This window comes from Podarcis filfolensis (genome assembly GCF_964270895.1).
Source record: "Podarcis filfolensis genome assembly, chromosome: 9".
In the NCBI taxonomy this organism is placed as follows: Eukaryota; Metazoa; Chordata; class Lepidosauria; order Squamata; family Lacertidae; genus Podarcis; species Podarcis filfolensis.
In genome coordinates, this window is record NC_139610.1 from 41,987,626 (window position 1) to 42,014,484 (window position 26,859).

The 26,859-nt window shown below is 41.1% G+C and overlaps 1 protein-coding gene across 3 annotated transcripts; it reads right to left on the reverse strand.

Moving 5' to 3' along the window:
- Positions 1–1,356: 1,356 nt before the first annotated feature.
- USP38 (ubiquitin specific peptidase 38) lies at positions 1,357–25,839 on the reverse strand. Of its 3 annotated transcripts, XM_083572134.1 has the most exons (10): positions 17,496–18,562; positions 15,503–15,632; positions 12,170–12,299; positions 11,946–12,047; positions 10,457–10,615; positions 9,293–9,486; positions 8,488–8,581; positions 7,666–7,772; positions 4,766–6,113; positions 1,357–2,338 (listed from the first exon to the last, which is right to left on the reverse strand). In XM_083572134.1, the coding sequence occupies exons 1-10, from the start codon at positions 18,220–18,222 to the stop codon at positions 2,177–2,179; spliced, it is 3,153 nt and encodes a 1,050-aa protein (XP_083428260.1). In that variant the 5' UTR covers positions 18,223–18,562; the 3' UTR covers positions 1,357–2,176. The 3 variants fall into 3 exon arrangements, with proteins under 3 accessions (XP_083428260.1, XP_083428262.1, XP_083428261.1); XM_083572136.1 differs by lacking the exons at positions 15,503–15,632; positions 17,496–18,562 and adding an exon at positions 25,645–25,839; XM_083572135.1 differs by lacking the exon at positions 11,946–12,047 and having other exon boundaries at positions 17,496–18,564.
- Positions 25,840–26,859: the final 1,020 nt, after the last annotated feature.

Consider the following 26,859-nt stretch of genomic DNA (forward strand, 5'->3'; position numbering starts at 1 on the left):
CCTCACCAGTTCAGCCTAACCAAAAGCTCTCCTCTCTTGCTTATCCTTCTTGGCTGCAGCAGCACATTTACTACTGATCCACCAATCCTCTTTTAAGCAGAACAGTATTTTGGCTTAGATCCCAGGGTCTTAATTTAACCTCGTAGATGAAATATTTCCTGTTCCTTCTTCCCTCCTGCAGCCACTGTGCTTCCTTCCCAAGCATCTCTCTGGAGGACTGAGGGGCCTCTTCTGAACGTGGGTTGGGGGCACAGGGAAATGCTGGAGATGGGGGGTGGGGTGGGGAAGAGAATTATTATGTAAACTTCATTTAGTTTAGATCAAGCCCAGATTTGGAGTATCCCTGCCCTTCCCAGCAAGCCCCATCACATTGTTCTGAAGTCCTTCACCCCCAAACCCTCCAGAAAGGTTTGTGGGTCACAGATGACTGCAGAACAGGAAGTGTTTCCTCTATGAACTTCCTTAAGTTTACTTAACTTCGGATCGAAGCCTTTAATCATTAAAGCAAGGAAAACCACAAGACATGTCAGTACACGGTTTTGCTGTAGTCTCTGAAAAATCCAACATCATTTAAAAAAGAATATGTCACTATATTGCCTTCTCACTCTTCTGTATGTAACATCCCCATAAATATCCTCATGATTCTGCCAGAGAAGGATGTATCTTCATTATATATATATATATATATATATATATATATATATATATATATATATATATATATATATATCTCATTCCCAAGTGGAGGTTTTTTGCCGACAGTGACCTCACTGCAGCAAGTGCAACCCTTCAACAACCCCCTTTTCTATTATTTGATATGACTACCCATCAGCAAAAATTCTCTAGGCAGCTTACAAACAATACAATATTAAAAATACAGTATTTTGTATTTTTACAAATAAGCATGTTTAGAATCAAACTACTATATTTACCTCACCTTTAAAATTTCTCTTACCAAGGTGCTCTAAACATTTCCTTTGAACTAATCCTGTATGATTATATAAATAAGATTTGTAAAGAGTACTCCATGCAAAGCTCATTGGGTAGTTCTGATGGAGCACAGAGTGAATGCATAAGGAAAATCTAGCTGGAGGTGGTGGTCTTAGCCAAACATTTAAAACTTTGTTTTATATCCATTATGTTGGCTTTTCAAAAAGAGGGATAAATAAGAGGTTTCCTAAATATCTAAAGTTCAAAGCATGAAAATGTCAGTTGCCGAAAATGTTTCATCTCAGCAATATGGATAAAGTTTCATTACCATCTTTTTTTGTATCCCACAAAAGCAGTGATGTCAATATATTATATACAGAATAAAATGGAAGTCCATTTTGAACTGAAAATCATGAGCAACAAATGTTTTAGAACCATCAGACTTTACTTCTGGCGAAGCTAACACTTTCCAAAAACGTATTAAGTTCATATTAAACAAGAAATTAACATCTCATGTTCTACACTCTTCCGCAGCCTCAAAAGGTTTTGTACTTTGTTAAAGTACAAGGCACGTACAAAGTCTTTTCCTTCAAAACACAGCAGATGTACTCCCTGAAATAATTTTAAAATCCTCAAAACAATTAAAAATACTACAAACTTTGCATTTTTTTTTACTTAATTCCCGCCCCCTACAAGACCATGCACATTTGGAAAAATGATTTAACAAGCACATTAAAGTGACTTTTTAATATATGTACCTGTAATGCAAATATATTGAGTTTGAGTATTTCTTATCCTGGATTACATTGTTAGCACATTGGATTTTCATTTATTTTCAGGTTACCAACTCCACAGCCTTTGAGGATTTATAGATTTATGGACAAATTAACCCCACCGCAAACACTGCTGGGGTTGAGTAACCATCTCTTTTTCAAAGAATAATTATTCTTTCATCAAGGGATTTGGGATTACATATTGCAAGTGCTTTTTACTAGTTCATCTAGTGTCATAAAAATCTTCTAACTCCTCTTTTGGAAGAATATCTTTCCATAAAAACAAGTGAATTTAAGAGGTAGATTTCTCCATGATGCACTTATTTATTTCAAATAAAAAAAGAGAGTTCTCTTTAGAACAAAGATCACATCTTGAAAAAAAAGCTTAGTACATTATTTAATACAGTTCAGTAAGAACAGTCCTAAGCAGTATCAGGAGCTGTTTGGAAACCAATGCATTTGATGTTCTCTTCCTAGAACACTAATCTGCCAAGAGTGCTAAATCCGCCTCCACCACCTCCGCCAGTTGGCCCACAGCTTCCTGGGGGGTCATTGTCATCAAATCCATTTGGCCGAAAGGAGCACGAAGCTGCAGCTGCTTGAAGGGCCTGTGTTCGAGCGCTAAGCTCCTGCTCCTGAAACAGACAAATAAACCTAGTTATGAACATTTAAGCTAATTTCAGAGTAAGGGGGGGCGCACGGAAATTTACATTTGGCACAGCTACACCAGTTTTGTTCAGCAGTGCTGCAGAATGCTCAAGCAGAAACTCAAAAGCAGAAGCAAGTAACAGAAGCACCTGCTAACACTATACAACAGAGATTATAATCATCATCAATTAATTAAATTTATATACTGCCCTTCATCCAAAGATCATGTGGTAGTTTACCATGTAAATAATTTAAGATTGTCCGTAACTTAAATGCTTTAAGTGGCAGGCATCATTAAAGGAATGAAAGCTAAATCAATTGTTACTTTTGCCTCCCCAAAATTACTTTTTTAAAAATTGTGCCAATAGATTTTGCAGATGTTATGCAGTCATGTGCCTTGAAAAACAGAAGAGACATTTAACTGGGGCCACAGTACATCGCCTTGCATGCTAGAGGTCCCAGAATTAATCTCTGGCATCAACCAAGGGGATGCAGATAGCAGACCTGGGAAGACAAAGACAGACAGACACAAAGACACACACACACCTGGAGGGCTGCTACTCGGTATATACAAAAGCTGCTTCTTGTGAAACAGCCTGAGGACACCCAAAGCTATTTCAATCACATATTCAAACACTGCCTTTCAAATTTAAGTGCTACAAACTTTTAAAATGAACCCAAAGCTATCATTCTTACAATCCTAGCAAGATCATGAAAGCTGTAGAATGACTTCAAAAGATACAGGTTGTATAATTTCTGGCCTGGTGATTAAAGCCTCAATACAATTCCCAGGTGATGATATTGCAATGACTGTTTCATGGTGTACACCAATGGTGTTAATTAAGCTACTAGGGGTTATTAAGTTCATCAAGTACAAGTGTTACAGGAATTCTGTCTTTAGTAATCGTACTTGAGCAATGTTGAGTTTTGATGTTGCTTGAGGGCAAAACGAGCAGCTGAACCCAAATCTGCATTTACACCATAGGTTTCATCATAAAATCTGATAAGGCTGAAGCCAACTCCTTATCAGTGTAAACTTGCTCTTGCAACCATGTTTAGCCAAGAAAAAGCTGAAGGCATGCTAGTATTAGACCTAGCATTTATCCCAAAAGGTTTTAGAAGGTTGCGGTGTGTGTCACAAAATAGCCAATCGTTTAAGGAATACATTTTAAAAAGGAATAAATTCCCTTCAAATACCCTCAAGAGTTCAAAAATCTCCCTATTAAGCTCTACTATAAAATGTTACCTGTGCAAAATGGGTTTTTGAACGTGTTTATGCAAATCAACTGAGTAATTCTACAGTTATGAAATTAAATGAGTTAACTAAGCTGCATCTACAGATCAGAAACTATTTAATGCTGATACATCAAGGGTGGGGAGAATATGGCTCTTCAGATGTTGCTGGACTCTTAACTCCTATCCACCCCAGCCACCATGGTCAATAGTCAGGGTAAGGGAAGCTGCAGTACACCAGCACCTAAGGCCACAGATTCCCCATCCCTACGATACAGACTTCAGAAAGTTTAACAAAAATTATAGCTGTAACTTGTAAAGGATGAAGTGGTGCAGACTCTTTCCATGAAACACATTTGTTTGTTCCTTTCCTTTGTGCTTGTTTAGAAAATATTAAACCACATTTATTTTTGCATCACAACTGAGGTTACTTTGCATTGTTAAGATAGTCATACAGCAAATTGAATTGCCAGATATTCCAGCTTTTCTCAACTAAATAAAAATCAAGTTGCATTCTACAAAAATAATGTTTGGAAGCTTTTAAACACCTCCTTACTTAATGAACAAAGATTCATCCATGAATTTTCAGTGAAAGCCATTCCCCCCCCCCCAATTCTTCACAGAAAACACCTGGTACTGCAACTACGTTGTTCTGTACAACGTATCATCAGAGCTACATGTCTGCAAAATATTCACACTGAACGTCACATAGCATTCTTGTGGAAAATATAACAATAGCCTACACAACTGAAAGATCTACTAGGTAAAGGCTCAGTTCAGACATCACACTCAAACATGGCTAAGGAACCATAATAATGTTGGGTGAGATGTCTGAACTAGACAAGCCAGCTTACAAACTTGACAAGCCAAAAAACAATCTGAAGTGAGTTGCCAAACCATTGTGTGAAGAGATGTCAGCACTGTGCTCTTACCTCCATGTAGATGGAAGGGATCCAGCAGCTCAAAACCATGCAAAGTCTCTTGTATTTGTCTGCAAGCTACAGTCTTGGACTTATAACTATAGCTAGATGCCTGCATTAAGCTTTTACAGTGCAATCATATACATGTCCACTAAGAAGCAGTACGTCCCACTGAGTTCAATGGTGCTTACTACAATGTTAAGTGGGTATAGGATTACAGTCTTAAGCTAGCTGATCACATTAGCAATGTCTGCACCTTACCTGCAAATATAGCTTATTGTCTTTTGTAATGGCATCCATAAGATCTTTCTGCAGAGGGGGATCTCCATTGACCCAGAGCCCATTGGTTGATTTAGCGCTGAGTGTACTTGTACTGTTCTGTTTTTTGTAAACCAGCACATAAGCAGTGTCCTTGGGGAATCTGCTTGTAATTTTCTGGACTGACTGAAATGAGGTAAATGTCACTCGGCTATCATTAAATAAAAACCATTCCTTTGACACCTCATTTTCATCCAGTTCCTTTTCAGCAGCTGCAACGGGAGCCTCTCCAGCCATCAAGTTGCTTTGTGGATAAGCTAAAGCCAGACTTTGGGTTTGATCACAAGATCCTAATGAAGGCCCTGAACTGGCAACGTTTCGGGCATAAGAATAATAATGCCCACTTTCAGATGATATGCCAGAATGCACAACTACAGAACTTATAACATAAGGGACTAGTTGAGGGCAACACACTTCTTCAGCACCAGAAGGCTTGAGTTTTTTAGCTAGATTCTCACCAGTGTCAGAAAATTCAACACCCATAGACCACACGCCCGATACAGGACTTAAGGGTGACGCAGTTCTTTTGACAGGTAACTCCAGAACAAGTGGCAAAGACACATTGTCTAAGATTTTGCGCCTAATGTGACATTTGGGGTCGTATGAAAACCTTAGGAGAGTAAGAATGAGGTATTCTGGCTCCTCCACAATTTGCATAGTTTTTTCCGCATTCTGTAGAGAGGCACATTTTTCACAATAATATTTGTTATCCCCTTTAAGAACCTCGGGTGCCAGAAAATAATTCAGCAAGTCAGTAACTGAGGGAGTAGCTTCACTGACGTGTTTCCGCAAACTATCCCTGTTCTCAGCCTTGCATGGAAAAGGATCTTTAGTGTTTTCACAGTTTGAATCAGTGGGAAGGTCTTTTGAGGTCCCATCATTTGTGACCATTTCACAGCAATCGCCAATTGCTAAACCATCAGCTGCTGTTTCTGCCACAGGACTGAATGCCCTAGTACTGACTTGTTCCATGCAGTCATCTTTTCCTTCAGGTGAATTTTCTGTACTTGGTGGGTCAACGTTTTCTAAGAATACAGGAGGACAGAAAGCAAGTGAAAGATCTGTGAAGGCTTCTTCTTTGTAAGAAGTACTTTTGCAGTTCAAACAACATATGCTTGTTTGCAGTTTCCCCCGAAACATTTTCTCTATTAATGTTCTTTCCTCTCTGCAAGGTTGTTTGGTAATCAGCTGCGATTTGCTGGACACCTCCTGGACGACAGACTCTTCATTCATATCTTCTGAAAGCTTTTCCAAAGAAAGGGCTTTCAGGGTCCTCTCTTCTTCATGCAGCCTAAAGAGGAGAAATCAAATGAGATTATTTATTTCTCTACCAATTTCTCTTCACTGATTAAAGCATCACTGTTTCAGTTTGTATGTATGTATGTATGTATGTATGTATGTATGTATGTATATGTGTCTCTAAGGGACGCGGGTGGCACTGTGGTTTAAACCACTGAGCCTAGGGCTTGCCGATCAGAAGGTCAACGGTTCAAATCCCTGCGACGGGGTGAGCTCCCGTTGCTCGGCCCCTGCTCCTGCCAACCTAGCAGTTCGAAAGCACGTCAAAGTGCAAGTAGATAAACAGGTACCGCTCTGGTAGGAAGGTAAATGGAGTTTCCGTGCACTGCTCTGGTTTGCCAGAAGCGGCTTAGTCATGCTGGCCACATGACCCGGAAGCTGTACACCGGCTCCCTCAGCCAATAAAGTGAGATGAGCGCCGCAACCCCAGAGTCGGCCACGACTGGACCTAATGGTCAGGGGTCCTTTTACCTTATATGTGTCTCTCACATACAAATAACTGTTGGTACCAGCCTTGCGATTTACTTTTTACCCCTAATGGAACTTGATTAAGGAAGGAAACTGGAGTGTTATTTAGTATATTACATAAAAAAGTTTCCTGCGTTAAAAAAAAAAATCCCTTGCAGGGATTCAAGAGTTTTCTAGAACAGACAATAACTACTGATTGTAAGCCAAGTTGAATGTCTTACTGGAGAAAAAAAAGGTTAGACTACAGATGTAAACACCAATGGCATGCATGCATGTTGGAGTTAAGAAGGGTAGTCAGCCATTTTGGCTTTGCAAATGCATGCTAATTAAAGAGACCAAACAGAACCTAGATCCCGCCCCCCCAGCAGCAGTTCTCTACCACAGATATTCAGGGCCACATTCAATTAAACTAAGCAAGTCACCCTTATGCAACAGGGTTACTCCTCCTCCTAATCAGGAGACCCTCCATATCCATGTGGGGGGAGGGAGACAGGAGCAGTGTTTGAAATTCTCCAGGCGCATTTTGCATCTGGCTATTGACCCCTTGCTACCAAGTGAAGATGCCCAGGTGCCAGGATTGTGCCTGTCGTCTCCACCATCTGGAGGTGCATGCCTGGGGATCCTTGGATCTTGATTGTTTTCCCACACTAGCAACACATCCTGTATAATGCTATCTGTTATATTTTATCTGCACAATCAGAACAAATTTCAAGAACACAAATGACACATTGAAAAATATGTTTGAGCCATTTGGCCCCAAAATGGCAACTAGGCATTCCATTTTGGAGACTGTAACCCTGGTTTAAGGAACCATTTGGCGCCTAGCTTATATATCTGTGTTTCTAACACTGGACGGGAGAGCATGTCATTTGGCAAGCAGAGATGCTTGCACTGAAGGAAAGATCATAATACTGTGACACTGAATTCCTCCCTCAGTTCTGAATCCTTGAAGATTGGGAATACTGTTATACCTTGCAATTCTAGGTAAAACTCTAGCACAAAAGAACTTAGAAATCTGTGATGGTATCTCTGGTTATTTTTCTCTGGTCAACAATGCGGATTTCAGAGCACCATACCTATCTAGCAGGAACCGGAGATACTCAGAGCAGTCCTGCTGGGACCTAGGGGTGAACCAGGGTGGCCTGGAAGCCTCAAAGAAAATCCGAGGAGCATAGGCTTCTCTCTGTATCAGGAAGCAAGCAAAATCAAGTGAAATGCAAAGTAATGACACCACTCTATGAAGCATTCCTTAATTTCTGCATTGGGATGCTCAAATGAATAGATTGCAAGTGCATGCAAGTATGACAGAATAAATCTCAGGTATAAAAAAACATCCACAGGTCTAGTGCACATAGTTGTACCTTCAAATCTAACTCTTACATAAAAATAATCTAGAACCTAAACAAATCTTTTTTTCTACAAAATATGCAAGTAGACAAACGGCTTAAAGCAAGAAAAGTTATATGGGTGTAGCAAGAATATGAACTACTTCATCCCCTTTTCCTAATCTTTTCGGTGCCTTATGTACAGCGTTTCTTTTTTAGATGTACACAGCAGCCATACTTGGATGCTCATTTCTGACTTCACAAAGCAAGGTCTGAGAAGCTGGGAACAAACATCTGAAACTGGTGACAATCAAAAATTGCTACTCTGAAAATCTCAACTATGTTGGCTAGATTTTAACTATTCTGCACAGGTTTTTGCAACTTATAAAATTTCACTCGTGGAAAATAAGGCTATTCTTTTCTTTTGGCTTAGAAAAGCTGAGAATATTCAAATATTCTATATGAAATATGAATGTATTTTTGTCTAGGTACATTCTGGTAGAACATTTAGACAGATGCAAGTTTTGGATATTATGGCTACAATATTCAGAAAATTAAAAGAGTTACACACACCTGAGTATGAGCCAAAAATGCAAATAGATGTTGCAACTTTCTCATTAATGTATTGCACCCATTTAGATTTAAAGATAATACGTGCCTCCTGAAACTGCAAAAGAGAAAGAGATGAGATGACAATGGTTTCATGTTTCGTCATATACACAGTGTTTTGATGGCGCAGAAAAGATTTATCTGACATTAGCTTTGGTCAGTGTTTGCTTTTGTAACGCAGAATGGTCTGAATGACCCAGCACACTATGGGTAATATCCAACACTAGTCCTACTAGAGTTGTTACAATGAAATCAGTGAAATCTTTTTATTCCACTGATTTAAAGTGGCCAACTCCAAGTATGACTTAGTCAGATTATCAACCATTATTCATACAACACATACCTTGTTTTAATTCAAACTGGATTTTAAAAAAAAAATTATAGAAGGTGATAAGACTAAAAAAAAAAATGGGCATTTTTCAAAAAACTCCCAATTGGTGATTTTCTTTGAGTGCATAAACATCTATCAGGGAACAAAGTAAACAAAATTTTATTGCCATGATGACTTATGTAAATGGAATAATTTTTACCAATATTAACGTGAATACATGATGACATGCAGGATATAATGTGAACTCCAACATATTTGAGCCCAATGTTTGGTTAAGGAAAACTAATTTGGGCCAGTGGACCAATTTTGCCATGTTACCTAGTTCTTCACTGGCAATATCAAAACCATAATGATGTGCTCCATGAATTATTTTTTCAAAAAAATTCTTTAGTACAAACAAATGCCTGGGATTCCTCACAAGAAGAAGTTTAAACTTACTCTGTAGCCATGAATAATGCCTGAATCACACTGTTCATATAACATGTATTTCCTAAGTTAATCAGACCAGTCTTTCCCGTTTCAGATTTTCCAGAAAATCTAGACAGACAAGATTGCAAGGAACTGGATTGAGATGTCCAGGCACTCTGATTTAGTATCATTTTAATTTTCTCTTCACTGGGTTTGGGAAGGTCCTACAAGAAGGGAAAATTCAACACTGAGCAGTGAACAGCAACAACTTTAAGCACTTGTTTTCACAACAATATCTACAAAGCAGTAACAGTCACCCACATTGTCCTCACAACTCAGGCTCTTTACTCATGGTAATGCTGAAAAAATATCACAGTTGTCTTTGTGAGAACTGACAGTACAGTTGTTTGGCCAGCCATCAAAGATTCACTGTGAATGCACAGCCAAGAAAAATTACTAGAGGCTGTGTCTTATCAACTCTAAAGATACTGTCAGATCAGAGACTTGTAGGTAATCTTTGATCTGTTTCTGCTATTTCTTTGCCACAAAGAGTGCCTCTCAAGCTGTAAAGTGTAGCAAAAACACTTGACAGCCTCTGTTCACCATAAGATGCATTTTTTTAAAATGATACCCCAACCAAAAGATACAACAGTCAAAGCCAAATATACTGCTGTGTGTGTTTTCTGCCTTTATGGAAGGTATTGTTCCACATCTTATGACAATGGTGGCACTATATATATTGATTTGATCTGAATGAAAAGTGGCATAGTAATACAATAAATCAAATAAAAGTCAGTGTATACATTCTTCCACAATGCACAACACAAAGGCAATAGAAACAACATTTCTGATCAGGAAATATCTTGGTCATTTCAAACCACTTCCACTATCACTGAGTTAATACATGGTGACTTTTCCCTTCGATAATCACCAATAATCTTCAGTAACTCTTATGAAAATGCTCCCATAAAGTAAGGGTGCATATTACCATATTTTGCTTTTTAGTGCTTTTCTGGATTACGCAACCAGTGATCTTATTTTATTTTTTCACATCTTCCTAGCCAGTGATTTTTCTAGTTCTACAATATAATCCAATTTCTTCCCTCAATCAGAAAATGGCCCAGATTCACTGCAGAGCATCAAGACCACCCCTCGTTTTCAACCTGTAGGTAGCATTTAATTTATTTGCATTACCTTAATAGCTTCTAAAATAGGTTCATAGAGTTCTGGGAATCCAGAGTAATGATACATCATACAGTGTATTAGCTCACTCAGCTGTCCCAAGAATGTTGCACTGGAGGCAAGGCCATTGATTTTGAAAGATTTTACCAGCTTGTCCACATGAGGAACAATCTAATGTTAAGAGAAAAAGACCAAAGCATTTGCCCAAGTTCATCTGAAAAACTATGCTATTCATATCTACTTGAATGCAATTAATGATTGATAACCATTTTAATAGTAAGGAGCAAAAGTTGTAATAGAAATCTCACAATTCCATTAAGATACATAAATCAGGATAGATAGCAACATTGCATTAGTAATGCATCGTTCTTCTAAATCAGCCTTCCCCAACTTGCTGCCTTTCAACAATTTTGGACAACAAAACCCCAAACAGCTGAAGAACAAATTTGGGGAAGGCTGTTCTAAATATTATGAGTGAAACATTTAATGGCCTGTATTGTTTACTGTCACCCTGATAACGTACAACCTGTTCCGTATTCTATGGATTTATCTTGGTATTAGCTTGTAGCTCCATCAAGAGTGGCTCACCTCCACCTTGCCCATAAATTCAAAATCTTAAAAGGAATTCACAATCAAAACAGTATGAATTAGAAAATTCTAGAAAAGCCTGTATTCAACAACTTTTTAAGCAGGCTAGCTACATCTTTGACTCCCAACAGAATTTTAGAAACATCTTTATTGAATTATGTGCCTTCATATTACTATTTAAGTGAGAGGTGTTTAACCCCCCAGTTTGAAGCCTGATCTGCCCCCCCAGCAATTCTGGCCCCTCTTGAGACCCCACAGATTTTGTTGGTGGCAGCAGGAAAAAAGATGAGTAGACACAGGGCTAGGGTGGGTGGAGTTGAGGACCCTGATATCCCCTATCTCTAATCTGATGGGTGCATAATCTCCCTCCCTCAGATGATGTAGAAAAATTAGCTGAGATGGTTGTGTGCCTGTGTGTAGCCTGCACATTCAAGACTGTGGAGTAGCCGCTGGCATGAAGAGCTCAGAGGCCAACTGTGAATTTGGCCCTCAATACAGACTGTAGGAGGTGTTTAAAACATAACTGAACATCATGAACTGGCAGGAACGTTGAGGCATCTTGTGTGGCAGTGGCTCTGTCTAACTCCCCTTGCCAAGTACTTGTGTACGGGTAAGTGTACAAGGAGTTCTCACAATTCTTAGTATCTAGTTCTATTTGTTTAAAAACTTGTTTTGTACAATATATCTTCAGCACAGAGCAGGATAAAACTGAAGTTGCAATACATGATGTGACTAGAAGAATAGACCTTATTATCTGCAGTACAGATGTGAAGTTGGCTATTATGGCTGGCTTACAACAAGCCACAAGCCACCCTCCAGTACGAACACAAGACTGCAGTCTAGGTTTTACAAAGAAAGCTATGGAAGTTGTTTGTAAGCAGTAGGTTTAAAGCTCAGACAAATGAAAACTTACCAAGTGAAAAGCCTCTGGAGAATGCTGAAAACTAAGCAACATGTGAGAAAGGACAGCCAAAGCACCAGGTCTCACAAGAGGAAACCAAAGTCGATTAAAAACCTTCAAAAAAAACCAAACACATCAGAATTGAGATATTCTTCAGTTTTCATTCTGTGTTACACAATATTTACACCAGTCTGGAATAAGCAGAAAAGCTGTTCTACAAAAGCAACCATACCTACCATTTCAATCTTAAGCAAAGTAACATCAATAAGTATAGTAAACTTCTGGACTGCAGCCAGCCCTTTCAAGAGTGCTATGACCCAGGTCTCCACATGCTGAGCCAATGGCCAGGACAGCCATTCAATCATTCTGAAAAAAGATGGGGTGCTTGTTAGTATTTCAGCCAAAAAAGAAGAAGTTCTAACTATTTAATTGCCCCACAGTTTGTGTTGGTTTTCATATTATGACGATCACATTAAGTCACACCGAGAGTCGTGGCACTGCATAATTCTCTAGCCTTTGCAAACAACTTTTTCCAAGGTTTTGTGGCAGGGGGAAGTTCATTAGTCTCAGTACTCAAACTGCAGTACTACACCACTTAGAAAATAAGAATTTATTTCATCAAGCTAATGGGAGCTTTTTCGTTTGGAGCGCTGTGTGGAATACTGTTGTACAAGTGTCATGAATGCAGATCAATGCTTTTCTGCCCTCCCCATTTTCTGCCATTCTGTAAACATTTACCAATAAATGTCAAAGCCAACCAGTAGTCTTTATTAAACACTATCCTCATGTCCAAAGTTTTCAAATAAAACATTTATGGCAGAGATCTGAATTAAAAGAAGCAAGATCTTGACGTAATAGTTTCTTTTTTCCGACTGGTCCTTGCACAATGCTAAGATATGCTAGGAAACCAAAACATTTAATGTAACATTTACTTTTCTTTCAGAAAGGAAAAAAAAACCCTGTGCAGAAGCAGCAAGCGCATATCCCTCACTAGTACAACCAACAGCCAACAAACAAGGTGACCCAGCATTCCTTCGAGTTTGTGATGCCTGCATTTAGCAATAGAAAGCAGAGATGTTGCTGTCCTTAGTAACCAATGACTTGGCTCAAAATATGAACCTTAGTGACTCACGGTACTCACTTTCAAAACAAACTGAGTATACAACCCCCAACCCAGAAATAAGTTTCTTCTTTCCAACCTTATGATGTCTATGTTTTTGCGAAAATGACATTTCTCAGAATTCTACGTGCCTGGAAGAAGGGAGAAATAGACACCCCAATTTCTTTCTCTAGTGCCAAGGTGGAGGAAGACGAGGAAGGAAAAATATTTCTCCCACCACCATAGCAGGAGCCAGATAAAGGATGCTGGAACTAACCAGGATGGGAACAGTTTTTTGGGGGAGAGATGGGGAAGATAACTTTTTCCAAGCATCTTGCACATTTGCTCATAACTGCTGCTCCCAACCAAATCAAGCCAGGGAGAGCTCACCCATGTTTAGCTGCAAACCCTGTAAAAGACTATGAATGCATAAAGGAAGACAGGCTCTGCCAAGCAATTAACGTTTCTTCCAGCTCACCTAGATGCAGTCTTTTGTGATCGTTGACATTATACTACACCTATCCTCATATTAGTTCAAGAGGTAAAAGAGCAGCCAACTTCTCTTTTTACTCCTCTTCATCTAGCTGACAAATATAAATGACTGCAGTTGCTCAGCTAGAAAGAAAAGGCAGGTGAAGCTGGCTGCCTCAGAAAAATTTCACTAACTGATGATGTATTTATCCTGTAGCCATGGGACTTGTCTCTTATGGTCTATAAGAGTTGCCAGCACTAAAATTTAACGTGATAGGCAAATAAGATTTGTATGTGGGCTAGTAAAATACTGTGTGTGTTAGCTAGAAAATGTTGAGCACTTATTTGCAAGGCTATGTAAGTTTTAAAATCTATGGCCCACAAAGGTATAAGAATTTAAACAATCAAAACCAAATAAATCATTTTCAGAAAAAAGGAAAAAGAACCAGTTAGATCCCTAGGTTTACTTAGCAGCCTACCATATATGTGTTGATTGACAGATGTTTGTTTGTTAGAAACTGTTATTAACCATATGCATGTAGCAAAAACTTGCAGCCAGCACTATAATCTCCAAAGGCCCCAGAACGGCTACTAATAGGCTTAATGAATTCAGCCATTTGTTTGTTCTTAGCAACGTGATTAAGCACCATCTTCTTCATTTCTATTTATTGCCCTTTTTCAGCTGCTAGACTGGTATCCAGAATTTGATTTATTACATTTACAGATTTCTAAATGCTGGATGTCACAACCATTGTCAATATTTGGAAAATACAGATAATCTGATGTTTAAGATTTCAGTAGCAGTTAGCTCTTCTTTGTAAGAAGACTGACTTGGATCCAGAGATAAACCTCCTCAAACAATAAGACTTTCCTGCCTGTTATATATTGGAGTCCCCTGAAAAGAAACTCCTAAAGATCAGGGGACATTCCAAAATGGGACTGAATGTGGTGCAGGGAACTGAAACAGAAAGGATAGAATTGCCAGAAAACCCTGAATGAAAGCACCTTTGTATAAAAGATACTGAGATTATACTCAGCATCACCACAAGCCCCAAACAATGCATTTTGCAACTCAAGATAGATTCACATAGTGCTACTTTTGTCCTCTAAATGTCCAGCTACGTTGTACAAAAATGTATAGAATTGTTTTATCTCAGTGAATGTGCACGATCATATGCATGCTTCATTGGAAGTAAATACCATTGAAGTCAATGGGACTTGCTCCCAAACAAATGCACATAGATTGCAGCTTTCATGTTGCTGGAGTGTACCCCATGTTCAAAATCACCTGTTTTTAAATAGCAGCAAATTTTACCCATCAACTTTTATCCAAAGGCCAGTAATTACTACCTGCTTCACAAAAGCTTACTAAATACTTACTAACCAAGAAGAACAAGATTATGCTGCTGAAAAGAAACAATATCTACCTTATTATGACAAGGTAACTTCACAGGTCAGATTCTTTGGCGGAAACTGTTTTTACTTTAAAAGGCAGATTGCTGTATTAGGATACCATAATAAGTCCTTTGTCAATGATTAAACTGTACCACTACAGATTTTCCTGAGTCACAATTTCCAATTTTTAAATATTTCATTTGGTTGCAAATGTGTTAATGGCATTACTGTTTTTATGGCTGCAATATCTGACATCAGGGTTTGCATCCCTGATGAATCAGACAATAAAAACACACAACACAAATGCATGTTTATTTTTAGTACAAATATTTACAAAAAACATGGATGGCATGCCAGAACTTAGTAGAGACATTTTTCCTCTTCTCTCACAAAAGAAGGAACGCCTCTTCTAAGACTGTGCTTGCCACAACAGTGTCTAAAACATAGTCTAAAAACAAATGTTTTTTCCTCTTCAGAAAGTGTATTGTTCATTTACCAATTTATGCAGATTGAATCTATCCATTAAAACTCACATGATCAAACAGCCATGAGGTTTTCAATTTGGGTAATGTTGTCATGCTCTTTTCTAACACAAAGACTATACCTGCACAAAGCTTGAGTCATACTTGCATCTTTTACATTTGGATCTGTGGTAAGGCTTCCGATTAGCACTGTAATCATCTGTAATGGGATATGCTGCACAAGACTTGCCAAGGCAACTGAGGGTTCAAAATCTACAATAGACAAATACGCAAGAAAGAAGTTTTATGCTTTGCTTGTACTCTTTTTCCTACTGAATTTTGAAACACATTTCAAGAATATATTAAAGTTCTATTACAACAGATTATTCAAGTTCTAAGCAACATATTAATCCATTCAAATATGTTTTTGTAAATTAAGCCCAGCAGAAGAATTTATTCCTTTGGTCTGTCTTAGTATTTTCTAGGAATTTAAGTGATCAAGCGAGAAGGAAACTTGGGTATTCCCCCACTTTCATCTCTTTGGGAGTAGTCCATCTGTATGTACCACATATCTAGCAACTTTTTGAATTCCAGAAATGTGTTGCTCATGAACAGAGCACAAACACGTGTGGGAAAGTTAATAGCCAAATAGTTAATATTCCGGAACTGAGGAAACATATGAAAAGCCTCTGCTGGATTAGGCCAGTGGTCCATCTAGTCCAGTATTCTGCTCTCACAATAGCCAACCAGGTGCCTACAGGAAGCATGAAAGCAGGACCTGGGCACGACAGCGCTCTCCCCGTTTAAGATTCCCAGGAAGTGGCATTCAGAGGCATATCACCTCCAACGAGGGAGGTAGAACTTAAACCATTGTGGCTAGCAGCCATTAATATCCTTATCCCCTCTGAATCTGTCTAAACCTCTTTGAAAGCTCTCAAAGTTGGAGGTCATCACTATTGTGGGAGCAACACTTCATAGTTTAACTATGCACTGTATGAAGTAATGTTTTATAAGAATGTAAGAAAGATGGTAAATTAGTTCTCTCTCTAGAGCATCAGAATTTTTTTCCAGTACAAACTGAAATATTTGTGATGCAAATTACTCTAATTTCTCTAGGAAAATTTCCAGGAAATTCACACCATTAGCCAGATTAAACTAATACTGAAATGTTTAAGTTAATAGTGTTATCCCCAATATCTGTTTCAGTTACAGTTATAACTTTTTTTTTATACTTCAGCATGCTGTAAGGATAGCACAAGCCACTCTATGACTTCAGCCGAGTTTCAAAGTTATCTAAAAGTAACGAAACAGCTAACTAAAGACAAAGCCTTTCTCTCTGCAAGAGTTGTCAAGGAAGAGTTGTCAAGCTGCTCTCTGAGTTCTGTCCAAACTTGGCTAAATATTAAGCACCAAATGCACAATGATTTTTGGCCCAAGAGGGAAGGGCTACAAGGAAGATGTGGCTCCCTGATCTAATAGCTAGTATGTCATGGACCCATTGCTTTTTAAAACTCACCTACTTTGGAAAAGGTTACATAAATTTTAAGTGCTTTACTTATTACTTTATCTACACTTCTTGTTGCCTTACACTTTGACCCAATACAAATGTTACCTTTGAAACCCAGGAGCAATGAGCTTTTCCAGAAAAATGTGCAAACAAGAACCACAGGAGAACTGAAGATAAAGCCATGACTTGCTCTTGCATCACCACTCCTTTAACTAATGTAACCACAGAGCTTTGTTCTTGTTTACACATGTTGCCAGAGCGGCCTAGGATGACATTGGGGAGAATGCTGCTCATGTTGTACAGTGGTACCTCGGGTTAGAGATGCTTCAGGTTACAGACTCCGCTAACCCAGAAACAGTACCTCAGGTTAAGAACTTTGTTTCAGGATGAGAACAGAAATCACGTGGCGGCGACGCGGCAGGCCCCATTAGCTAAAGTTTCAGGTTAAGAACGGACCACCAGAACGAATTGAGTTCTTAACCCGAGGTACCACTGTACAAGGAGAACATTTGGCGATGCCTGCAGGGGTGACAGCACAAGCCTACTTCTTGCTCTTCCTAAGGTGATACCTCTGCAAACCCCAGAGGGGCACTGAAGCCCGTGCCTTACCAAGCGAAACAGCAACTCACCGGTGGAGGAGATGATGGCAAAGAGCTCCTGCAAGGAGGGCAGCAGCGTGTCGGGCTCTGCCTTCCAGATGCTGCGCAGGAGGCCGCTGACTTGGGTGACCTGGGAGACGTAGAGGCGCAGCTCGGCCTCGCGGGTGCCCTGCGTCTGGAAGTGGGCGATGCTGCGCACCAGCTGCTGGCAGAAGGCGAGCGCGGGCTTCCTGCCGCGGGGCAGGCACTGCGGGAAGTCGCTGAGGAGCTGGCAGAGGCGAGCGCACAGCGGCGCCGGCGGCCTCTCGCTCACCAGGCGCAGCGCTTCCCCTTGAAGCAGCGCGAAGAGCTCCAGCACCGCCGGGCAGCTGATGAGCAGGCGCAGCCCCACCTGGATGTAGTCCAGCACGGCCGGGTCCAGGCTAGGCCCCAGGCCGGGAGCCACGGCGGGAAGAGGCGGCGGCGGCGGCAGCGCCGGGTCTCCCCCCTGGAGCAAGGCCAGCACCAGCCCGCGCGTGAAGAAGGCCTCGAAGTCGTCGCGGTGGTGGCGAGCGTAGGCCTCGAGCACCTGCCGCCCCACCTGGCGCTGGAACTGGTCGGGGCCCTGGAGGATGAGGCGGGTGCTGAGCGAGAACATGGCCCGGCACTCGGGCGCGCTCTGAGGCGTCTCGGCCGACTCCACCACGCGCCGCACGATCACGCGCTTCAGCGGCAGCGGGTGCGAGGAGCTCACCAGGCCCTCCAGGATCTTGTCCATGGCGAGCGCCGGCCCACCATCGGGCGACCAGGCCCCGCCGGCCCTTCTCTTCCGCCGCCCCGCTCGTCACCCCCCCGGCCGGCAGCGGCGCCTCAACATCGGCCCCAGCCCGCCTTTCTCGGCAGGTTTCGAAACACCGGTACCTCAGAGGCCCCGGACGCCGGGCAGAAGCATCTGACCCGGAAGCGACGGAGCGGCGCACAGTCACGCCAGGCAGGAAGTGGAATTACTCGGAACGCACATAAACAACCGGCGGAGCGCTCGTCTTTTCTACGTAAGCCCTAGCAACGCGCATGCGCCCATTCCGCCGCTGAGGGCGTGCTGCGGCCCTTGCGCTGCGGCCCAATCACAGAGCTCGTGGAGGTAGAGAGGCGGGGCCGCGCGATAAAAGAGGGAGGGGCGAAACCTGAGGAGGAGGAGGAGTTGAAGGGGCGGGGCTCTGCTGGTCATTTGAAATGGTTGGTGGTCTGTCAAGCGGCTTCGCGCCTCTTCTTTAAAGCAGCTCATCTTGAAGAACTAAAGCAGGGGCTCAGGACTCAGAAACAGCTCTCTGGTGGGCTGTATGGTACTTCAGACAGCAAAGTTCTGGTCTGGTTTGTTTTGTTTTGAACGCTCTCCTATGTGCAGCACTCCTCTCAAGTGGAAAATTAGCCCAACAGGGAGAGAGTTGGGTTTTCTACCTTAGGGGATATGGGGATTTCTACCTTAAGATGAAGAAAACTTCCCAGGATCAGACCAAAGGCCTATCAAGTCAAGCATTCTGTTCTCCACAGCGGCCCAGCAAATAAGAAAGAGATGGTTGCAATAGCCCCTCCCTCTCGTGTTCCTCAGGGGCAGCTTGTCTCAAAGGCTTCTTCCTCCATTGGAGGCTTCTTAGTGGAATGAGGAGAAAGGTTTTTTTTGGGGGGGGGTTTCCCCCCCTCACCTTGAAGTCTCCTTATACCTGCCCCTAATCTGTTTCAAAGCATTGAGAGACCCTTTCAAACAGTGTGAGAGGATACAGAGAGGAGAAGGTATTTTATTATTTAAGGCATTCATATGCCTCTTACCCCCTTACAAATACTAATGATTATCACAGTATTGTTTGCTCTGACCTTGGTCTTAGGTCGGGCTATTTCATTCCCTTGATCTACAAAGATCTACGGTATTTAGTTAGAGGTGCCAGGGACTGAACTTGGGTTGTTCTATGTACAAAGGACATACCCTTATTGCCGAGCTATGACCCCCCTCCAGACCCAAAGTATTGCCTTGTTCTCGTTTTGGAATTTCTCATATAGCAGCCACTGCCATTTCTCAAATATTGAAAAGAGCAGGCAAGGAATATCTTTTATTGTAGTAATGCAGTACTTTTGTTACACGATCTGCTTTGTTTCTGGGGCAGAAAGCTTCTTTTCCAAAACTTCCCTTTATAGATGTGAGCTAGAATGTGGGTGATTTTCACCCTGTAGCAAAGCTGCATTCTTAAAGCACCCTGTTCTCCATGCTTTCTGATTTTGATCCAGAAGATTCAAATGTGCGAGAGATTGATTCTGTCCTTCATTTTGTACCATGTTAGCCTATATGGTTAAAATTTAGTACATTTGGCAGAAAATGGTAACAGTTACACTTTCCCTTACATTTCAAAGTTTTAACTGTGTGAGCCAGCTTGGAACAAAATCACACAGAACACACTCCTCATCCAGTAGGCCCTGTATTAGATGTAAGCCAGAGTTCTCACACCATAAGTGAAAATTGTGAGGGGAAAAAGATGAAAGAATTTTGCAGGTAGGTCGCTAGGTAGTGAGCAGCTCATGATGTGAACAAATGTGGCATAAGCTACTAAAAGGGAATGTCGGGACCTGGACAAAGAACAACACAATATTTGTTTTCTGAACAGCAACAAAGAAAATCAGTTGCTCGGTCACTTAAAAAAATGATTTGAGAGTTGCACCATTGCCTCAAGCAATTGTATCATATGTTTTTCTCATGTAACTAGTGTAGGGATGCCATGTGCTAATAGATACTTTGTAGGTGGTATTTAGAGGTTAATCATATACAAAGTATTTGAAGGCTACTGCTCATCACTACTAGTACAACTCAACAAAGCATGACTAATATTTGCACATGGCTTCAATTCCAACCATCATATAAATCCCTCCCATTTAATGTGCTGATTGTGTTTGTCATTAAAAATACTGGTAGTCCATGTAGCATCTTAGTTCTAAGTGTTACATATGAAGTACTTTTTTAAATCAGCCATGTACCCCACACATCAAAGTGAATTTATTCTCTTCATTGCCTCACATTTGTTCACAAAGCACAATGCTATCAGTTGTCCAAACTGTGTAAAACTTGTTTGCTCGGTTTCATAAGCACATGATTCTTATTCACCACTGATAATTACTGGCTTCAGTCCCGTGATTCACATGAAAATTGATATATGTCCACTTGAAAACAAAGGCTTGACAGCTCTAATTGTGGAAATCAATTGTGTGTGGTCTCTGCCTATGCAGTGAGCTCACTTGGATTTGTTCTCTGCTAAAGTTGTGAAATATAATGGAATTAGCATTGTATTTGCTGTGCACAAACGTGTTTGAGGACAGCTATTTAAATTGGACAAAAGCACTTATCATTCATGATAGAGAAGTAGTATAGAAGATCCTCATTTTTCAGTCTCTTTAGAGGGTTTCATATGGAAAGGAAGTGACAATAACTTCACCACACCTTCTGCAGTGTTTCACCATTCTTCCCACTCTTTCAGACCCCAAATATAATCTATGTAATTTAAACCATAGACATATAGGAAGCTGTATTATACTAAGTCAGGGGTCGGCAACCTAAGGCCTATGGACCACAAGTGGCCCATGAGGGTCATTTACCTGGCCCATGGACCCTCGCCACCCGCTCGGGGACCCCTGCCGCCCACTCGGTTGGCTCCCATGTGCCATGCTAAACCGGTGCGGAGCAGAGCGGGGACTGCCTTCTGCAATGCTGGCCGGCTTCCCATTGGCTGCAGGAAGCTCCTGCAGCCAATGGGAAGCTGTACATGCCTTGTCCGTGCTGGAAGGAGCGCCAGAATAGCGTTTGCGCATGCACGCGCACACTCTGGCTCACTGCGGCATCTGCGGGACCTTGAACCGGCCCAAGCCACGAAAACTTTACTGACCCCTGTACTAAGTTATATCACTGATTCATCTATTTCAGTATTGTCCACTTTAGAGATGTGAAAGAAATCAGTTTTCATTTAATTTGCAAATTGAATTTGCACTTTCTGAAATGATGTGGAAATGTGGAGAACTGAACTTTTTTTTTTTGGGGGGGGGGAATCCAAAAACTGAAATTGAAAGATTTGCCCATCCTTAGTCCACACTGACTTCACAGTGACTTGAGAGGCTTTCAGACCCAAGTCTTCTCTAGCCTTACAGAAATTTGCCAGAGATTGAGCTTGGAACTTTTGCATGGAAAGCATGTGCTCTTTGGGCCATTGGGCACATTTGGAAATCTAAGAAACTACCAATGGTACCACAAAATACCAATTTTACAGAAGAATTTGTGCCAAAACCAGACACAAACCCCTTCCAAAAGAGGCAAACCACCTACAACCTCCAAAACAAATAAAATGCAGATTTAAAAAGTCAATGGGGGGGGGACCTTTAAAAATTGGGGCCGTGACAGGAGGCCTTTGTGGGTGCTAAAAGAAATGTCTCTGGGTGCCGTAGTATCCACGAGCACTATGTAGGGGACCCCAGCTCTTACCACAAAGCAGTTACATTCTCTTAGATGGACAGGCCCTGGTCTGCCTCCAGGTGACTGAGCGACCGGTGAGAGCTGGTTGGATCATCAGCCAATCAGGAGAGAGAGAGACTGGAGTTTCAGTGAGATGCTGACAGTTTAATATCCAAACAGGAAATTTCTTTCTGGGTGGGTGACTGAGTGGGCTTCAGATAGAGACTGTTTGTCTGCCCACAGTCAGTCCATATCTGAGTGGGATTAATCAGGCAGGGTAACTTGGTTTTGATTCTCTGAGGGGAAGTTAAATCCTAGAAGGGGCTGAGTGGGTGATGCTGCTGTTTTGAACACTAATAGCCATTCTAGGTGGGAAAAATCAATTCAAGGCCTCGTTTGATCAAAAGTTTCTCAATAAAGTGTTTGCATCTTTAAATATATTTTGTTCCTCACATGTGAAACCATCATATGTTAAACCCCACAGAGTGCAATTAACTAAACATACAGTTTTGTTCCAGTAGTGGCTCTTCATACTCTGAACCTTTGGGTGGGGCATGAGTGGACCACATAGGCAGCCTTCAAAGAAATATATTACCTTGCAGCGGTTAATCTTAAATCCTACCACAAATAGTTAATAAGAGACCGCTACTGTATAATAACAGAAAGTGTTCTATCTATGAATGCATCCCAAGTATTGGTTATGTTGCCCAGCACCCAATTTCAATGAGGGCATCTGTCATACCTTCCTCCATAATATAATTCCTTATCATTCCACAAGCTGGCAGTACATTTCACAAGCTAGGAACGTGACTTTCTAGACTACACAATGTTGGCAGTAGTACAGCTTGGATAATAATAATAAATAGTAATAATAATAATAATAATAATTAATAATATCTCTGCCAAGGGAAGGAAGGCTACATGCATCCACTTTATTATGTTAATAACTGAGGCTAGTGAAAATGATTTCCAGATTGCAACTGCAACATACAGTTACAGACCTTGAGTTACAGACACTTCAATTTACAGACTCCGCTAACCCAGAAATAGTACCTCGGGTTAAGAACTTTGCTTCAGGATGAGAACAGAAATTGTGTGGCCGCGGCGGCCCCATTAGCTAAAGTGGTACCTCAGGTTAAGAACAGTTTCCGGTTAAGAACGGACCTCCAGAACGAATTAAGTTCTTAACCCGAGGTACCACTGTAAATGTAAAAACCTCACAGTCACCTTGAAAGCTTCTGCTGGAAGGCAGGATAGAACTATTTTAGATAAATACAAACCAGTATCCTGCCTATTAGTTGGGATAATATTTCAGAACTCCCAAGAGAGAAAAACTGGCAGTCCAAAACGGGGGTAGGGAACCTCAGGTTCAGGAGCCAAATGCCCCTGCGAACTCTCTTCCCTTCTACACCTCTTGCTGGCCTGCTCCACTTTCTCCTTGTGTGCATTTGCCTGTCTGGAATGTGCTGTTGAACGATGATCATGCATCTTACATGCATGGATGGTGACGTGCATGTAGAAACCTCAGGATTTTGCATAGATCAAATATAGCCTATTGTACAAGGCAAGAGTCACATCTACTGTTCCACCCACTTTTTGCCTCTGGCCACAACTGATATGTGGGCCCCACAAAGTTGCCTATGAGGGGATATGGCCCTCAGGCTGAAAAATATTTTCTACCCCAGGCCCAAAGCCTTAGAAATGACAGTATCTCTCCTGACACCCAGCTGGGATGAGTCATATCCTTGGTGTGGCACAGATAGAGGTTTCACACTACAGCAGAGTTCCTGTGTGAGATGTGAGGCAGACAGAGACTACAGCATTCTGCTTGCCATTCAGTAAGATTAGATCCTCTGTACAGTTTTGGTGGTCCAAAGGAAGGGGGAAAGTCAGCCCAGAACTCATCCTTTCATTTTCCTTGTCTCAACTCCACCCTTGTGCAACAAGACAGTATCCTCAGCTGTACCTGAGAGCAGGAAGCTAGCTTAGGGGGGTACAGGGCAGACTTTGATGCACACACAGCTCTTTCTTGTAATATCACTGCTCCTTCCCAGCATCTGCTACCTGAAGCAGATGCCTCACTCTCCCAAGGATAGGGACATTCCTGCGAATGCAGATCCTTTTATGCCAGTTTTGACAGGAGTTTTGACACCAGATCCTATCTGTGTAGTAGAATATAGGCTCAGGTTCCACAGCTCATAGTAGCATCCTCTAAATGAATCCTTTCACTTTGGTTTTAATACAAACCAGATTCTGTGCTCCTAGGTCTGTTCTAGGGAGACTTTTCTAAAATTAAATTATTCAGATTTCCCTTCAAAGAAAAAAAGCCACCTCTTGGCTGTAAGCCTATATATACACTCTTGACTCTTTGAACTCAGTGGGCCATGCTTCTGAGTAGACTTGTATAGGATTGTGTTTACGTCTTATATTCATCACAACATAATGAATACTTATCAATTCTGGAATGGGGGAATCTTGCTTTCTGTAGTACTGTATCAGTTTAGTGGTTTTTTATAAATATTATTTGCTTCATGAGACTTCTTTTTAATATGGTACAGTTGTGAACATTAAAGCCTCCAGGTTTTTGTAAGCATATGGATTGCAGTTCCAAACACAAGGCACATCTTATTTAACTCTCCTCTTATCCACAGGATATAGGATTGGGAAACCACTATTGACTTGCTGTTAGGACTGAAGGATGAGATAGCTCTCTGCTCTAGTGAAACATTATTTGGTCTTCCTTACTCCAATCTGTATTTCTGCCATTCTACCAATACTGATTGAGAGATGTTTCTACCTTCTGTGGAGTGGATGCCCCTGTGGCTAAAGGGATGAGTGAACATGCACATGCAGATATTGGCATTTAGCCCCCATAGAATTCTATTTGCATTTCTTATGATACTTCTCCTTGTCCTACAGAAGGTAGAACCTAGGTTTCCCCATATTAATCCATAACTCTACCCCTTGCAAGATCAGATTCAAATTTGGGGAAAGAAAAGCAAGGAGAAAACACTGCCTTCCTCACAACCAGGAGACCAGGTCCAAATCCTCACTCGGCCATGAAGCTCATTGGGAGGCCTTTGGCCAATCACTGTCTCTCAGCCTAACCTGGGCTTGGTAGGATAAAATGGAAAGAGGGAGAACCATGTATGCCACCTTGAGCTCCTTGAAGAGAAGTAGGATATAAATATAATAAATCAAAGTATTTAATGAAAAATGAACATGTCAGTCTCATGGGCTCAGGCTACAGATATATCATCACTAGATAATGAAATCTCTGCTGGTACGTTTTGTCTTAATTTACTGCTTTATTTTCCATCACACCTTCTGAGTGGTAATTTTTATAATTATAAGTAGTGTAAAAATCATAACAAGGTTTCCAAAGTATTTCTCATCCTTTGTAAGATTGCTATTTACCAAGGTCTAGTCTTTTCTAAGCTTGTCTTAATACTCATTTTCCCATAGTTCTACCCATTGTATAATATTTACAGCATTAAATATAACACCTTGGATCCATAGGCTGCAATTACCAACGCCTGTGAACCAGGCTACACCCAAAGCTTCATCTATTTCACCTGTGGTCCACTTAACATAGGCTATGTAGGGCCTCCGGATTATCTAATCTGCTGGTTTTCTGAACAGGTCTAGCTAGCTTCTTGGGTACTTTATACTGTGTCACAAACATGTATGCCATACAGAAATGATATGTAAACCTACCGTGAAAATATGCCTATTCCCATTTTGACCCAATATTCCATTTTCTTGTCTGGATGATCTCAAAATAATCAGCATGCAACCTTGGGTTTATGAGCTGGGCATTTGTATATCCTTGGCAATGATGGAAAGAAAGATTGTCCAGAATTAACAGCAGGCATGGTGTGAATCTTTAATCCCAAGGACTCTTCTTTGATAGCTCCCAAAATTTTGGTTCTAATGGTTCCCAGGTTTTAAAGCCTAAGCTCCTCCCCACTAATTAGGGCCAGTCTCATAGAATCACAATCTGTTTAACCTGCTGGGCATAATTTTGATTGTGGATAATGGGAAGAATATGCATGCATTTGTTATGAAGATTATTCATGACAACTCATCATTAGAATTCTTCTGGTGATGAGCATCAGGACTCAGAATTACTGTGTTGTTAAGCACAAATGAGCAAAGTGTCAGTTGCCAAAGAACAACTTTCACATAGCAAGTGGCTAAATCCATTCTGTCCTGCTGATGGCCACTGTCCTGTGATCTTTGGGTGAAGGGTGATATTTAAATTTTGATGTTGTTGTTGTTGTTGATAATAATAATAATAATAATAATAATAATAATAATAATAATAATAGTTTTTCTTCTCCTATTCCCCTCCTAAACCTACCATTTCCATAGTAGTATAACAGCCAGTCCCTCCTCCCATGGAAGTCGGGGAACTTCAGCTCTGTCAGGCAAATAAGGGTCTCCTAACAACACTCAACACCTTTAGCAAACTACATTTCCCAGGATTCTTTGAGGGAAGCCATTGCAGCTTTAATTGTATAGTGCTGATGGGGCCTTTGTTTCAGTGTCACTAATGATTTAGATAACAAAGTTCCTTATCTCAAATTGGGAACTAGTGCTGATACAGTAGTGTCCACCATCATGACTTTGCTGGTCTAGTGTCTTGGACTGACTCATGATGATGTCAGCACATTACCACAAACTGTGACACCACAGTGACACAACTGCCCTTAGATCTGACCCTAAACAATTATTTGCCAGGTAGCAACACATAAAGAATGACTGTCAATTACTGGTGTGACTGCTTAGTTCTTTCCCACTTGTGTAGATAGCACAGAATAGCTGAGACTATTGTAGTGGTTTTGGAAATAGTATAGGAAAGAAATGCACTGTGAGAAGGAGTTTAAAAGCAGAGGGGAAATTGGTTTGGAAACTTGAAGGCAAGAGAGT